The sequence below is a fragment of the Anabrus simplex genome, chromosome 7 (genome assembly GCF_040414725.1).
Source record: "Anabrus simplex isolate iqAnaSimp1 chromosome 7, ASM4041472v1, whole genome shotgun sequence".
Classification (NCBI taxonomy): Eukaryota; Metazoa; Arthropoda; class Insecta; order Orthoptera; family Tettigoniidae; genus Anabrus; species Anabrus simplex.
Genome location: NC_090271.1, coordinates 242493609 through 242511089, shown reverse-complemented (window position 1 = coordinate 242511089; position 17481 = coordinate 242493609). Strand labels below are relative to the sequence as shown.

Sequence of the window (17481 nt, the reverse complement as noted above, 5' to 3'; positions counted from 1 at the left end):
ACTCACTGCTGATAATTATAGGAGAGTGGTTCTATACTGGCAAGAAACCAAGAGGAAGGTCAAGGAAAACTTTTATAAAACAGATCATGGAGGACACGTGCACGAACAATGTAAAGAGCTCCCAAAGTTCATGCCATCTGGAGAAATTTCATGGTAGCAGTTCAGTCTTTGGACTGAATACAAGAGAGAAGAAAAGTTTACCACTGTAATATTGATAAACAATCCTTTTAGCAAATTTTTTATCGAAGAATTACATTTTAGTTATTGTTTACCTTCAGAACTTAAATTTCCTTACTCCTCAAAACATATTAAATATAGTGCTTTTTCATGGTGAGGAAGAACAGAAGTACAGCATTCAATAAACATTCATCCAGGAACCTTAATAATAATGTGCAAAGCCTGATTTCATATAAATATAGTAAACCTCAATATAATGTATGGTAAAGTTGGTTTAGTTATATTTATGTTGTTCTAGTTTATGGTAGATCAGAGGTTATGGACGAAACCCTGGATGTAAAGAGTGATGCTGAATGTCTTGACGGAGAGCAGCAGACTGCACTAGAGGTAAGTTTCCTTTGTAGCACCATAAATATAAATGATTTGGTCAGTGTTCTTCATACTATAATACTAATGTGATGCAGTCAATTTATCATTAGGAAATGAAAGCTGCTATATTGTGTAATTTTAATTTTACTATTATGTTATTGTATTTATATATTAATGTGGTAGGAGGATGTAGTGTAATTTGGAGTGATTATTTAAATATTAATTAGGTAGAAGTATTGATGATGATGCTTGTTGTTTAAAGGGGCCTAGGTCATCGGCACCAGGTAGAAGTATTGTAACACGTGATTGCCAGATGAAAGACCATCTCAAATCATAGGTTTATTGAACTGTCATCTTTCCTGTCTAACTTAAGTAAGAAATGATAGGCTGAAAATCTCTACAATGACATGAAAAATGTATATCTACTCATGACCAATTCAGATGAAGGTTGTACATAAAAATATAGCAGATCCTAACCCTAGGTTAGGTAAATACTGATGAACAGAAAGACAAAAAATTTATATAAAATTACTTGTTGGTTTAAATGTATTACGTGGAAGTAACCCTACTCCACTGACAGAAAGTAAATCACCGGCAATTGGTTTTGGAATTATTAATTTTCATCAAGGACTTGCTATTTATCTCCATATTCTCCCCTTTTAGAAGAGTATTACTTCATGTATATATTGAAATCATTACGGGCATGATATTAGGACTCCAAGACATAATGTATAATGTTACACAATAGCACTGGCAAGAGAACTATCAATACAGTCATATCGAAACTGACAATGACATTTCGCAGAGAGGATAAGAAAGCAATGTAGCTGCTGTTTAAAGCTGTAAGATCCTGAAATCAATACAGAATTGTCTAATAGGATAGAATGTAGCTGGTCATGGACAGCCCTGGTGACCAGCTGAAGCGAGCATATTACCTCGAGCTTTCTGAACCCAAATAATTTGGAATATATTATGGAAGGAATAATGAATAAACTTTCTTAAAGAACAGACATTAGTAAGAGTTTTGGAGTCTCAGTCCCTGATGAGTTGAACATTTTATCTTCAGTGTTCCTTCGGACATAAATCAGGTGGATTTGCCTGTCACTCACTTGGCAGATTCCCTATCAATTGTTTACCTATTTGTTTCTTAGATGATTTCAAAGGCCATGGAAATTCATTGAACAACCCCCTTGTATATAATATTGTTTTGGGGATATAAGGTCGGGTTATAATTATTAAATGCTGATTCATTTCAATTTTGTAACAAAAATGTTTTCTCAGAACAACGATGATGTAGAATGAAAACTGTTAATGGCAATTGTTATTCCATAGTAAATGGACTCAAGATACACTCTGGTAGAAATATAGTTTGTTCCACGGCCACCAGAGTCAAGGTGAAAGATGTTAAGACAACAATGGAGGGTAGCCAGATTGTCATATAATTCTCCTGCTTGGAGTCTGGCCTTGTTGCCATACGTGCAATCTGTCACAGATAGGATTGGCAATATTCTCAGAAAGAGCAATATCAAGAGCAACTTTAAGCCTAATGTCATCATAGGCAATTGCGTACCAGAAGCATATGCAGAAATTATTTGGGGGTGGGGGAGATATTGTATATTACAATTTGGGGACTTCTGTAAAATAATGTTGGGTGCATATTGTGAAATTAGAAACACTATATTAAAATTTTCAAAATATCACATTAATTTAATTAAGACACATTTGTATTCATGTTGATAATTACAGTAGCAGAAGTCTCCTGGGATTTTTGGCCAGCTTGTGGATTATATTTACTATGGTCACATGTTCTTCTTTGTGTATATACAAAAGAAGCTAATCCATTCAATCTTTTCTGTATGGTCATATTCTGAAAATAACCTTTTAAATACTTCAAGGATGAAAAAGTGTTCTGGTGTGGCAATGGTTACTGGTAAGACAGCAAACAGTTTCTGAACTTGATGTATTGTTGGGAAAATATAACTTTTGCAAAATGTTACATGCAGAAATGGAGTCTATAGGTTCAGGATGATTTTTTTATAAGAAAAACTTATTTTCAACATTTTGAATTCATTGGAAAATACTATTTTACCCAGGTTGATGTCATCTGGCCATTGAGTCACAATGGCATGAACAGCAATATTTATTTCTCATACGATGCCTTCACACAGTTGACTGACGGTGAATCGTTTCCATGTTCTTTAGGATATATTTGTGTTGCAAAAATTGATATCTTGTATACTCCTCCAGGTCATTAGTCTTATAGTTAGCTTGAAGTAGGGAGATTGATCAAAGAACCACGAGCTTCATATACAGGAACAAATTTAAGGAAATCTTCCTGAATGATGAAAGATTGTTTCTGAATGTGTATATAATGAATGCAGAGAGAGAATTTTTCAACACCTGAAATATCTGCAGCTTCATGTGCTAGAACATTAAAATATAGAGGCCTACACACATTAATTTTATTGACAACTAGCATATGTACCCGTGCTTTGCTATGGTATCCTACATTGTATACGGATTTCTGCGTAAATTACTGTAAATGCAGTGAGTAAGACTATATTAAATTGCACCTACAAATGGACTTCACCATCAGATGACTTGTTGAGTGTTCTACATGGTTGGTCCTGTAACATTTCCTGTATCTCCTATATTTATGGGTCAGATTCAGTTATTTATTGAATGGGGGAAACTTGGTACAGTTTTCACATACTACTTTATTTTTTTGATACTCATGTGACCCTGGAATCATAAAATTTTGCGAACATATGGCCACTGGTCATGTCAATGTGCCTGCCCAATGTCATGATTGCATCTTTTCTATAAGTGTGCCAAACAATAATATACACGTGTAAAAAGTACAACATTAACTTGAACTCATGAAATGCAGTACTATTTAATGAATAAGGGATAGAGATACGACAAATTGTCATAGGTCCAAAGTTGTAGATCTCTCCAAATTGAAATGTGATCTTTTGTGATACGACTTACGGTTTAGCCACCAATTATTCCAAAAGGAAAGTCTGCACCGTCGTTAAAATTGCATCCATATTCCGATATTTTCCAGGGCCAAAAGTTATACACTTGCATGACCTGGAAGATGTATTTCCTCCAAGAAGAGATTGTCCAGGTTTCGGGATTAGCACTCGCATACGTACGGAGAAATTAAGGAAGAAAGTAACACAGTTGAGAAAGTTGAAATTAACAGAAAGTAGGAATATAACTGAGGACAGTGGGATGAGTACAAATATGTAAACTCTAAGTGACTGTATTGGAAAATCAAATGCCCTCAATAAATTATGCTGGTATGAGTTATGGATATAAGAAAGTGGTAACAGAGGAGAAATTTAGGCGCAGGGATTCTTAGGTAAACAGAAAAGAAGATGACTAATGGTGTTATTACTTAAGCTATTCCAGGACGGTTATAACCTCCAACGATATTCCGCCAATATCCCGCAGAATGTCCAATTGACCCCTCACTTGCTTTCTACTCAAGGAACAACCACAAATTTACAGGAATTATGACGAAAATTGCAATACATTACTTCCCTGGTGGCATGCTTCAGAGACTTTGCCATGGTAACCTGTAGGTTCATTTTCGGTCTGTCGGTCACTCAATCCAGAGCATGATACCCACAGAAAAGAGTAAATTTCTCCGTCATTTGAAGAGTAAGTAAATGTTGAACATGACAAAAGTTGTTTATAATGAAGGGGCATTTCACATAAAGTTCCTGGAGTTTACAGAAAATCAATCATATAAGAGAAAATGGAGGAAAACTGGCGTGGTTTTCCTGTAATCCCCCCGTCTATTCAAAGATTTTAAAACAATATGCATATCGAAACCGTCACCGGGATGAGTACACGCTAAATATGACGTTTGGTCGAGTTCTATCCAGCTGTTTCACTGTGATGGTGGAACAAACAGACAAACAGACAGACACAAAAAATAAAAACCACCGATTCGGTCCTGAGTTGACCTAAAACTGATAAATATCTTAAAAATTGGCAAAATAAATGAAATTACAGACAGCGGTCCCCCTACAACTATTTATATAGTTAAGCATAGACACGTCTAGCAGTGCAGACCTTTATTTCGAGAGATACTGCTTTGAAACTGTACGACATATCTACAAACGGACTTCACCATCAGGCGCCTTGTTCAGTGTTTTACATGGCTGGTTCCATGACGTCTTCTCGTATCTCCTATATTTATGGTTTGATTGAGTTAGAGTCATTGAATGGGGTGAAATTTTGTATAGTTTTCACATAATACTTTATATTTTTGATACTCATGTGACAGATAGAATCATAAAATTTAATGTGCGAGCTGAATGTCATGATTCTATCTTTCCTATAAGTGTGCCAAATGATAACATACGTGTAAAAGTACAAAATTAACTTGAAATCGAGAAATACAGCTTTATTTAAAGTATAAGGGATAGAAATATGACGAAAAGTCATAGGTCCAAAGTTGTAGATCTCTCCAAAATGAAATGCGATTGTGCTTTATGATTTGTGATACGACTTACAGATTAACCACCAATTATCGCAAAACGAAGGTCTGCACCATCGTTAAAATTGCATCCATATTTCGATATTTCCCGGGGCCAAAAGTTATACATTTGCATAGCTTAGAATATTTCCTCAAAGAAAAGAGTGTCCAGCTTTCAGGATTAGCGCTCGCATACATATGGAGTAATTAAGGAAGCAAAATAATACATCTAAGAAAGCTGACATTAATAGAAAATGGATTATAACTGAGGATATCCGGATGACAACAAATATGTAAATACCAAGAGAATGTATTGGAAAATCAAATGCCCCTCAATAAATTATGCTGGCGTGAGTTATGGATATAAGAAAGCGGTAACAGAGGAGAAATTTAGGCGCAGGGATTCTTAGGTAAACAGATAAGAAGATGACTAATGGTGTTATTACTTGAGCTATTCAAGGACAGTTATAACCTCCTACGATATTCCGCCAATATCCCGCAGAACGGCCGATTGACGCCTCTCTTGCCTTCTACCCAAGGAACAATCACGAATTTAAAGGCATGATGAGGAAAATGGCAATACGTTACTTCCCTGCTGGCATGCAGTCAGAGACGTTGCCATGGTAACCTGTAGGTTCGTTGTCGGTCTGTTGCTCACTCAATGCAGAGTATGATAACCGCAGAAAAGAGTAAATTTCTCCGTCATTTGAAGAGTAAGGTAAATTATGAACATAATGAAAACTGTTTATAATGAAGATGCATTTCACATGCGGTCCACGGAGTTTACAGAAAATCCATAGTATAAGAGAAAATGTAGGAAAACCGTTCTGGTTTTCCTATAAACCCCCCATCTATTCAAAGATTTTAATATGATATGCATATCAAAACCTTCCTCGGGATGAGTATAATCTAAATATGAAGTTTGGTTCAGATCCATCCAGCCGTTTCGCTGTGATGGTGGAAGAAACAGACAAAAAAAATAAAAACCACTGATTTGGTCTTGAGTTGACCTAAAACGGATAAATATCTGAAAAATTGGCAAAACAAACAAAATTACAGACAGCAGACTCCCTACAAATTTATTTATATAGATACTGTTGGTAATAATTTGTCCGCATATTGCAATAATTTCATTTTGTATCCCTGGACTGGCATAAGTTGGATTAGCATCACAATGTGAAAGATGTTATTTTAGCTTACCGTCATGAGTGTCAGTTCAAAATCGTAAAAATGCTGTACAATTCTCATCGTGCAAACGCTGATTTTTTTTTAAAGAAATGCGACCAGAAACTCTATGATCTTCTCTGCTACAATAGAGAATAGTTTTGTTAATTGGAATTTTTTCCAATTTTCCTCCATTTGAATATTCTTGCCTCTCTCTATTTGGTCAATAACATAACTATATTTCTTTGCAAAACAGAGAGACAGTTTTGAACAATAGTACAGGCTTTTTCATGATATTCCTTATTTTCATGGTTTTTAAACTCTTCTTTATCATTCTTCAAGTTCTTAAATAGATTTTTAACCAGAGAACCAAGCTGAACATAACTGCTTTTCTCTGTTCCAAAATCAGACGAAAATGATGAAATACAGAGTACTTACAAAAGGCTCCTGATTTTGCATCTGAATAGGGCAACCATCGAAACTTGCATAGCCAATTCAATTGGAACTTTAAATTCCTCCCTCCTGCTGGGAACTTTAGGTCATTGGCAGGGGACCATGTTTCCTTGCAGTATTTATATTTTTCTTCAGAAAAAGAACACACAGCTGAATACAGACCTACAGTATATCAAAGTGAGATTTACAGTAAAGTTTTAGAGGATCCTCTTCAGAAAAATAAATATAAGGCCTATCAGGTCCAGATAACACAGCACTAGAACATCCTTCACCTGCATTTATCTTTATTTAGATTCTATTTCTTTGGTAAAAAGTACTTGTATAATTTCTTCATTATGTTGTGAAAAAAAAATCATGTCACTATAACCACATGCGCTCATACATTACATCGGCAACAATTCTGTCTTTCCACAGAAACCGCCATCACTAGTTTACTTCACAAGGTGTTTGGTGTCTGACTCTCTCCGTCTGAAGTTCTGAACTCGTCACATCACAAATATTTTACTTGTTCGTGTCATCCATTGTTCACAAAACCCTGTGCTGTGTGTCATTCAAGTTCTCGGTTAACTGTACACTTTCTCCACAGGTCATACTTCCTCTCACTCAACTCTTTGGCAGTAAAGGTAAGGGTAAAATCCACTAATTTAAAAACAAAAGACTGCACGGAGGTCTTGTAAAACCCTTTGCATTTTTGCTAATGACGTATGGGAATTACCTGCGAACTGTGATGTCTTAACAATTGCAGAATACAACACAGACTGAAGGTTAAATGCCAGATCAAGCTCACTGTAATATTTATGAATGGAAGCTTCACACTGTTGGCAAATACGTAGTTCAAATGAAAAGAAAACAGTGAACCACCTAAATTTTTCAATTACATTGTTACCGTTATTAATCACGAGTTCTTATCTTCAAAATTTCAGGGAGGGTATTTATCCCCACAACTCCCCTCTCTGTATATGCCCCTGTTGCTTGCGATCTTTTGGCCAAACATGTAGGAAGGTAACTACGAAGCTTAAAGAACATTGCAGGCACTTACATCTTTGCCAGCCAGAGAAGTCTCTTATGGCAGAGTCTGCCATACATAATGACCATCAAATCACCTTTGATGCAAAACCTGTCATTGGTAAAGAGAAACATTTTATACCTAGAATCATTCATGAGGCAATAGAAATTGCTAAACACCCCAATAATATTAATAAAGACAATGGCTATAAACTAAATAGAACATGGCTACCCTCTGTTGTTAAGTCTTAACATCTTTTTATCTTGACTTTTGTGGTCCTGGAGTGAACTACATTCCTAACAGGGTCTTTCTATCTTGAGTCCACTTATTGTAGAGTGTTAATTGCCTTTAATGGTTTTCTGGAGAAGGTCTTGGTCGCAAGATTGAAATGTGTCTGCATTTAATAATGACAACATGATCTAATATCCCCAAAAGAATATTTTTTCAATTAGTGGTCTTGAAGTCTATGTTTGAAGAAACTCCCTTGTAAATTAGTACAATCCGTAATTCCTCCTCTTATTGTACATGAAGTTGCACTGTGAAATCTTACTACCCTCTTGATTGTTGCAGGTTGTGCAGATGGTTGAAATAGAAAACATCAAATGTGAGCCTGAATTATTTGAAGATGATGCACCTATCAGTGTGAGTTTTTAATTGACTTTTATCCTACTAATTTGTGCTAAATATATTGACATTTTGTATCATCCCTCCTTAAAAACTCATATATTCAGAACTTCACATTAGTAGTGAAACTGTACAGTTTATTATCTTTACATAAATCATGTACAAGATTATATTTCAATAATTCTTTTTTTTTTTTTCAGTAGATTATATAACTGGGCTGCCAAGCCGGGGTGGTAAAGGCATGATCGGTTCTTCTGGAGGGATGTGGGTTTAATTTCCCATCAGGAAATTGAAGAATTTAAGAAATGAGGTTTCCATTTAGAGTGGCATATGGCCCTGGTGTTCATGCAGCCTGCACCAAAATGAGAACCAGGTTAGTTCCTGGGGCAAAAGCAGGCGGGCATAGCGATCCACTATACACCACTTAGTGCCGAGGTTACGGATAGTGAAAGCCTTCTCTTTCTAATCCTCCAAGCAACTTCTTGACCAGTACGGAGAAGGCTTTGCTATAAATCAGAAAGATTAAACAATGAAATTTACTATTAAAGCACTGTAATAGACATTAGTGAAAGATTTGGAATCTCATTACCAGAGGATCGTAACATTTTATTTTCAGTTTTAAAATATTATTTGTACATGAAGTTACACTGTGTAATCTTACCATCCTCTTGATTGTTGCAGGTTGTGCAGATGGGTGAAATAGAAAAAATCAAATGTGTACCTGAATTATTTGAAGATGAAGCACATAGCTCTGTGAGTTTTAAACTGACTGTTATCTCATCAGTCAATGCTAAATATATTAACTTTACCATCCTTAAGGATATCTGAATTAAAGTAAGAAGATTTCCATCTATCCAGTACTACACATTATAATCTTATAGATTATTTAATTAACATTATATTTGAAAGTATAAAAGTTTTGGCTCAATTGAGCCATCATCAGTACTGGAAAGACATAAAATGGGCATTACTTTTTGAATAAAATATGACAATATAATATTGTTATACTTAAAATATATGTCTGTTAGGTTTGCAGTAATATAACTTATTGTAAAACATGTGTTGTGGACAGTACAGATAAAATATGATGAAATGACATTATAATCTTGTACAAGTTGATGGGCTCCATCCACTGGAATCTTTTTGTTTCAATAATACGATCTTGATGTAGAATTGACATTATTTGGAATGTAGTTAATATGGGATTGAAATGATGTTTAACAATTATACTTCATAGTACTATAAGTCCAGAACAGGATCTTCATAATATTTATGTAATAGGTCTAAAAATGAAAAATATAGTTAATATGTTAAAATTGATTCGTTGTATGTCATGGAATGTGTGGTGGTGTGTATTGAATGTCTACTCACCTCGCAGGCCAGTGGAGTGTTGTATAAGAGAATGTATGTGTGCTGCTGCACAGCACTGACTGAAGCTTATAAGTGTACCACACAAGACTGGTAGCACGTGTCGGGGGGGGGGGGGGGGGGGGGGGGGGGGTAGGGAAGAGGAAGGGAGGCGGGTAGGAGAGAAGAATCAAAGGATGTGTGGGAGGAGAAATAAAGGGTAGAGGGTGAAGGAAATCAAGTTATGTTTGTTTTAAAATTATAATTGAAGGTTTCTTCTAGAAGAATATTAATTGTTTCAAATATTTCATTCAGATTATAGTTGGGTTTAAAAAAAATCTATTTTGAAATAAATATTTTGTAAATATTTAATAATTGACTTTTTAGCTTGGTGTAAAATTTTCATATCTTGCTGTATTGATGTAAATGAATGTCCATAGTCAGTCATATGTTCACTCATTGGTGAAAATCTATAATATTTTTGGGCATTGTAATGTTCTTGGTACCTAAGTAGGAAACTTCTACTGGTCTGACCTATGTAGCTCATGTCACAATTTATGTATTTCAATTTATGTACTCTTGAATTTCGGAATTTGTTTGTAGTGTTAACAGAATGAGTGTTGAAAAATATATTGAAATTAGTTTTGTTGGTTTTACATTCAATGTTGATGTTTTGTCCTTTGAAAGATTGGTGACATGATATACTCATAGTTTATTATTATTAAATGTCAATGTGGCATAATTCTTTTTTCTTTGTTTAATTTAGTAAGTGTAGTGTTTGGTTTGTTTTTAATTTTATTAATTAAGGTTTTATTGAATCCATTGTCGTGGGTGATTTTATAGGCCCCAATACTGTATGTTATTTAATTCTTTTTTTATAATTTTGTCTTGATAGTGGGATGTTGAGTGCTCTATAGGCCAGACTGTAGAAAGCTGTTTTTGTCTGGACTCCTAGATGTATGGAGTCTTGCTTGATGACATTGTTCATTTCTGTGGGTTTGCAATGAATATCATAAATGTGGTTGCCATGTCAACATGGGGCTCAACATTAACCCCTTCAGTGGCGGGTTTTGGCAGACCTCCTGTGCCAGAAAAATGAGGTTTTTTCGGAGGAATTTATTTATTTTTAGGAAGCAAGGAATGAGTAACAATTATTAAGGGAACACATTCATATAGTATTCAAAGTTAATAAAAACTTACTTTACACTCTATTTACACTTTTTAGAGTAGGCCTGTGATATAGTTTCATAAAATATTGGTGTTTTGAGTAGGGCCTATACTGTCCTGTGAGCAATGCATTTTTATTTCAGGCTTTTGTATTATTCCCGTCAGCAATACTAACGCAATAAATTGCCAAATTTTGTAAGAGCTTCTTTTTCCAAAACTGTACCCTTCCATGCGGAGATTTATTTACAAGGTCTTCAATGCACTTTTAGCATAGGGCCAACGAATTTTTTTCGGTCACTGTCAAATTTACAACTTCATCTGTTAGAATCAGTTCAGAACAGTCAATCGCACTCACCTCTGGTAATAAGCTAAGCCTCACACCAGGATTTCCCGTAAATGGAATAATATTAGGTCGCACACTATCCCCAGGCTTACACTTTTTCCAAACGAATGTATATTCAACATCTACCATCACCTTAGCGTCTGACGTAATATCTTCTTCACTTTCACTAGAATTACTAAGGTCATCATCTGAAGAATCAATAGAATCATTATAGCTACTATCAGAAGTACTAATGTCACTTAGTGATTCATCTTTGATGTAGTTCCTTATTTTGTCTTCAGACAAACTTCTCTTCCGTTTCGCGCTCGCCATTTCTGTTTACCTCGTCAGCTGGCCAGAGGTTGTATATGTAAAGTAGAGAAGATAAGGCATATTGTAAGCCAGACGCTACGTGAATACAGCTGGAAATCCTCCCGCCATCTGTTGAGAATACTTGAAAACATTTTCCCAAACGATTAGAGTACCCGAGAAATTATTGGGCGATCGCGAAATGAACACTGCAGCTAAACGAGAATTTCTCGGGCGGTGACGTTATGGGCAGGCGTGCGCCACCCGAGAATTTCTCGGGCGTGCCACCGAAGGGGTTAAAATTATTAGATTTGCGCTCCAGTGTCAAGTTCCACTCGACAATTCTGTGGTGCAAAGAATTTCTGTGGCACAGACTGTTAGCTCTGTGGAAATTCACGACTTGTCTTAATAATTGGTTAGGAGATATTATGCTGTCCTCGCTTTCCTATGATAACTGAAGTGAATTCATTTAGAAAGATGCATGAGCCATCTACAGCTACCCTTACGATTTTTAACTCTTGATTTTCCACTGGCTTTCAACCAACACATTTCACTCATAACTGCATATCCAAATGAAATCTTTTCTGGCTCATATTTGCATATCCTGTTTTAATTTCTGGGAACTTCGCTTTTCATCTGTGAAATTTATGGCGGTTACTGCTTGTCTATTCAAGACAAAAAAATGCGGAAAATTACCAACTTCCAGATTTCTGTATGTTAAGAGTACTGTATTGACCTTGATGCAAATATTACCCGCACCTCAAGTTTTTGTGGCCTCATTTTGGAAAAGGTATGCTGGAATTAATTGCACGTGTATGGTGTTACTGCACAACATTTACTGTGGCAGCATTGTAATAATCTTAAAGAGTCAACATTATTGTGAGTTCATTTTTAGTTCTAAAATATTATTTATACATGAAATTACATTGTGAAATCATACCATCCTCTTGACTGATTGCAGGTTGTGGAAATGGCTGAAATAGAAAACATCAAATGTGAAACTGAATTATTTGAAGATGAAGCTCCTGTCACAGTGAGTTTTTAATTGACTGTTATCCCATTAGTTTATCCTAAAATATATTGATATTTTCAACCACCCTTGAAGATTTACATACAGAACTTCAAATGTTAGCAGGGGTATGGATGTTGGTAAGAATATTCTAATTAGTTTCATAGATCTTAGTTTATATACAGGTGAATCCACCTGGCATTGTTTAATGTAGATCCAAAAAAGTATGTGAGGGGAAAATGTGTGAAACAAAACACAGAGGTTTTGGTTGATCAAGTGAATAATTATGGTAAATAATAACAAAATACTAATATTTAATCATTGTATTGAAAGAGTAAAATAAATATCACTTAAGGGGAGGTGGTACTCCCTATCTCGGCAATGTTCAGTTGTCCATATTTAAAAGTATTTTTCTACAAAACTATACAGCTTAGAATGATAAAATTTGGTATGGTTCAAAATCAATGTTTGCTGTATATACCGTACAGTAGAACCCCATTTATCCGAAATAAAGGGGGCGGTGCCACTTCGGTTGGCGTGTTTTTTTCAGATGACACGTGGTAAATATTTTTGGAAGTTAAATGTCGAAATAAAAATGCATAAACTCTGTTAAGCAAAGGTGCATACTGTATATTAACATTAAAATATTTACATAATATCACTCATTGTATAAAATCAGTGATTTTCTTCTGAATTTTCTTGGTGCAGCACTATCGTGCAGCTATGTCGTGCCACAGTTTAATCAACCATACATCAGCTGATGTAGATTCATTGCTTTGTTCAACAAAGTGCAAAGTAACCTGAAATAATGAAACCATTGTTTGTTACTACTGAACTGAATACTGTATACAGTAATTTTATTACAGAACTGTAAATAAAGCGTGTGGTACTGTATTTTAATAACATTTTGAAATCAGTCTTACTTCCAATGCATTAAATCCATCATCTGCTGTGATTTAATTCTCAGAACTGCTATTGTCAAGGTCATAGTCGTCTGCATAATCTTCATGATGAATAATACAGTAATAATAATTCCTGCTTGTTCAAGATAAAATGTATCATGAAACGAACTAGAGTGTAAGAAACTGTTTTATTTTATGCTACACATGCATTCTGGCATAAGTCATAATATAAAAATAGGGTTTGCCTAATAGCTCTCAGCACATATAGCAAGAGAATTACTAATATTGACGGCTAAGACTGAGAGTGTAAAAACAAAATATTAAAATACAATTTTGCAAGAACATTTCGGTTAAGCCGGGTTTTGTTTAAGCGAAGTTCGGTTAAGCGGGGTTCTACTGTACTGACAATTTTATAACTTCATCTAACCTCACATATAGCAGAAACATTTTTTTATTTTACTGCTAAAAATAATTGCTTTTTGTGAAGTGTTATATTCAATAACTTTGGAACTATTTAAGTTAGAGGCATAAATTAATGTCAGTGTATTCACCGAACACAATACAACAGCTGGTAAAAATTTCATTTAACTGGCTTAAATACATCCTGAGAAAAATACCTTTATGTCTTAACAAATGATACTTCCAGAAAAAGTTGCACACTGCCTAGTGCATCCCTGCCCCATATTCTGGATCATCTGGATCATCACAGTCATCTTCCCTTGCTCTCTTCCTGTTTCTGCTCACTACCCTATTCCTCTTGATCGCCATATCAGCTTTTAGATTGGCATTTCTCACTCGCTCTGCATCAATTTCACTGCAGATTTGTCGCATGTTTCTGCCAAGATTGATTCCTAAATTTTCCAGCACTATCATTCGACCCACACAGCCCTCATTATACATCAGAACTGCATCATACAATCCCATACATAAGGTATCATAGGCAACAAACACTGTGTGGGGTACACGGTTCTAGACTACACTATTGAACGATTCATTTACATTTTGTGTATTGCCATGTAAACATTTATGAAGGAGGTCAAAAGCTGCTAGATTTCTGAACACTGGTTTGATGACTTTTATAACTTCAACTGGAAGGCAATGCTTATGCTGATAAGGTTAATTAGTAACAAGGGACCTATTGTACTTTCATCGTAATTCACCTTTCGGACAAAGAAAATGTTGTGGATTCCCATCTGCTGAATACTTGCTTAAAAACATTGCCCCGACTGCCTGCTTCATTTTATCCACACTATCTGTATTTCCCCTTATAGTTATGCCATAATATGCCTGTATGTTGCCCATTTCCTTAGCAGTTAGCCTACCATGTCCAGATATGAACTTTCCATCATCTAGTTTCGCGCACCTTAACTCTTCTGTCATCCATCACCATATCATGGCTATGATCAATAATTTCTGGATTCGTAACCTCCACAGGCCATTCAGAACGTTCAGCGTCACTTGTGCCCATGTGGCCAGTCTGAAAATTTTGAAACCACTTATAAACTGTTCTAATCAAAGGTGCAGAGTCACCATAATGTTTATCAAGCTTCTCTTTAGTCTCCTGAGGTGTTTTGCCTTTCATAAAGTAATGTTTAATCACCACACAAAATTCTTTTTTTGTCCATTTTTTGAAAATCACTCTACTTCCTTGATTCACACAAATGCCAAACACAAAGAAATAGACCAATATGGCTGAAACTTGGTGTGCGTTCATTCAAGAGATGCTACTAACTAAACATGACCTCGATACGTGCCGGTGGTACCATCTCTCGGACTTTGCACGGACTTTCAAACCACCTAAAAGAGGAGAAAGGAGTGGGATTAGGTGAAGCAGTGGTGATGACATTTGTGGATATTCTTTCAGAAGTATTTCTTGGGACTGCTTTTCTTTCTATTTTGACAACTTTTTCACATCAGCTAAGCTTCTATGTAGGATCTCTGAAAAAGACCATCATGCTACAGGAACTCTCAGAAGCAACAGAATGCTGAAGTGCCCTATTTCTTGTAAGCCTGTCAGTGAAAAGAAAGAGTGCAGTTACTTTGAATATTGTTTTGATAAAGAGCATGGTGTGATAGTTGTGTTTTGGAAAGACAATGGTATAGTGAACATTATTTCAAATCAGTTTGGTGTAGCTCCCCTTCAAGAGGTCACAAGATACTCAGTCAGCCAACAGGGGAAAATAAAAGTCAAGCAGCCAAATGTTTTCCGTAAGTACAACCAAAGCATGGGTGGAGTTGATCTCATGAACCATAACGTGTCAGATTTATGAATTTCAATTCGTGGCAAAAAATGATACATTCCTATTTTGTTTTGGTTGCTCGATTTATTATGAACAATGCCTGGATTCTTACCAGGAGCTGTGTTATGTCTCTTGATGCCCTAACTTTCTGCCAGGAAGCAACCAAGGCAATTCTGTACAAATATGGGACAGCTCCTAAGGGAAGAGGTTGATATATATCGCTTGATATTATCAAGGAACGCCAGAGGAAGGACCATCATGGGCACCTGTTGATAAGTCAACAACCTAGGTGCCGATGCAAGATTTGTCGAAATAAAACAGTGGAGGCCTGTGCGAGGTGTAATGTTCGCCTTCATGACAGTTAGTTTTGTAAATTACCATGAGTGAGTCTCAGTTCCACTGTCAGTTATGGAATCTGAAGTTACGTGTTTTGGGTACTAAATATTATTATAATTAAACAGAATACTGACAATTATTGCTTTTTATGTCATTATAATACTAATTTTTAAAGGTGAAGTGAACTGTAAGTCTGTAGAAATAAATTGTTGCTAAGGTTGATGTTCAGAATATTGTCTCTCCCTGTTTCCCGAGCAAGTGCTTGGCGGGTCGTTAACAAGCCACGTGTTTATATGGATTCTAGACAAGTAAATATGGTTTTGTTCATTTGTTCATGAATAATGGGTCATATTAAATGTTTTTATATACAAGTTATCAATATCGGAAGAAAAAATAATTTAGGCATAAATGGGTTAAGTTAATATTTTTGTTAATATTACTTCTTTAAAAATTAATTATCATAATATATTCTTTAATTGTATTTCTTTTCTTTTTATCAGTATTAAACTGAATAATGGTTAATGAAAGTAATTGGTCATATTTTTGGATGTAACAACTTCATCGTAGTGGGTTTGTGCTTGTTATCATTCAGAACATTATTTTCTGGTTTGTATCATTGTGTAAAATTGTGCTGCTAGGACTGCATACATTGGTTGGCAAAGGTAGATCACTTCAGATTTTAATATGTTTTATTTATTTACCTGAATGTTTGTTTTTTATTGATACACGTTATGTTGTATTGACTGTGCTTTGTGCGTATTGTTCATTGTCAAAGGGGTGTTAAGTTCTTGTTACAATTTTATAACATTTTTCAAAATTATTGAGTCAGGTGACTGTAATTCAGTCCAATTACTTTTATTTTGTACTCTTCCCATCACTGCAAGACATTGTTCCCAAGTAAATCCCATAGAAGTTCAATGAGATCGAGGTATGGGCTACATACTAGCTAGTTCTTGTTTGGTATCCCAATGATGTGGACAATTTCAATGTACAAGTGGCATGGGGGGTAGGCATTTTCATACATCAACCTGATGTTTTCACTGACAAATTAAGAGGATTACATGCTCTGTTAACACCACCTCAGTATATCAGTGTGCATTCAGAGCACCTCCATCATTGATAAATTCTGTTTGCACCTCAAATGTGGTATGAACCCCATGACGGAGCTACCTGCAAATAGTGTCCCCTCAGAGTTATTGCAGGTGAATATCTCTCCTCAGTCCTTTTTCCATACTCTTTCCCCCTACCAGTAGGTGACTTGAGACAAAATCATGATTCACTTGTGGAGAACACTGTTGATCCCTGGTCTGCAGTGCAGTTCCAGTATTGACGTGCACATTCTAATTGTGCTGCTCGATGCTGGAAAGTAAACTACACACCAATGGCAGATCTTCTTGTCCACAAATTGTCATCCAGAAGTCCTCATCTTACAAATTGTCATTTACAGAAAAGTTTCTTACTGCCTCAAGACAATTTCTGGCCTATACCATGGTAGTGTGGTGTTCTATCAAGACCTGAAGGACTTGGAACCTGTCCTCCGAGGCAGTTGTAGACCTTGAGTGGC

The 17481-nt window shown here is 35.7% G+C and overlaps 1 protein-coding gene across 1 annotated transcript in view; it reads left to right on the top strand.

The window, feature by feature from the left end:
• Positions 1 to 454: 454 nt before the first annotated feature.
• The window catches only part of LOC136877527 (gastrula zinc finger protein XlCGF57.1), a 33241-nt gene continuing 16214 nt past the window's right edge, over positions 455 to 17481 (top strand). The window contains exons 1-4 of the mRNA XM_067151643.2: positions 455 to 564; positions 8232 to 8303; positions 8967 to 9038; positions 12392 to 12463. Coding sequence (XP_067007744.2) covers positions 496 to 564; positions 8232 to 8303; positions 8967 to 9038; positions 12392 to 12463 — 285 coding nt within the window. The 5' untranslated portion in view covers positions 455 to 495. The remainder of the gene's footprint in view (positions 565 to 8231; positions 8304 to 8966; positions 9039 to 12391; positions 12464 to 17481) is intronic.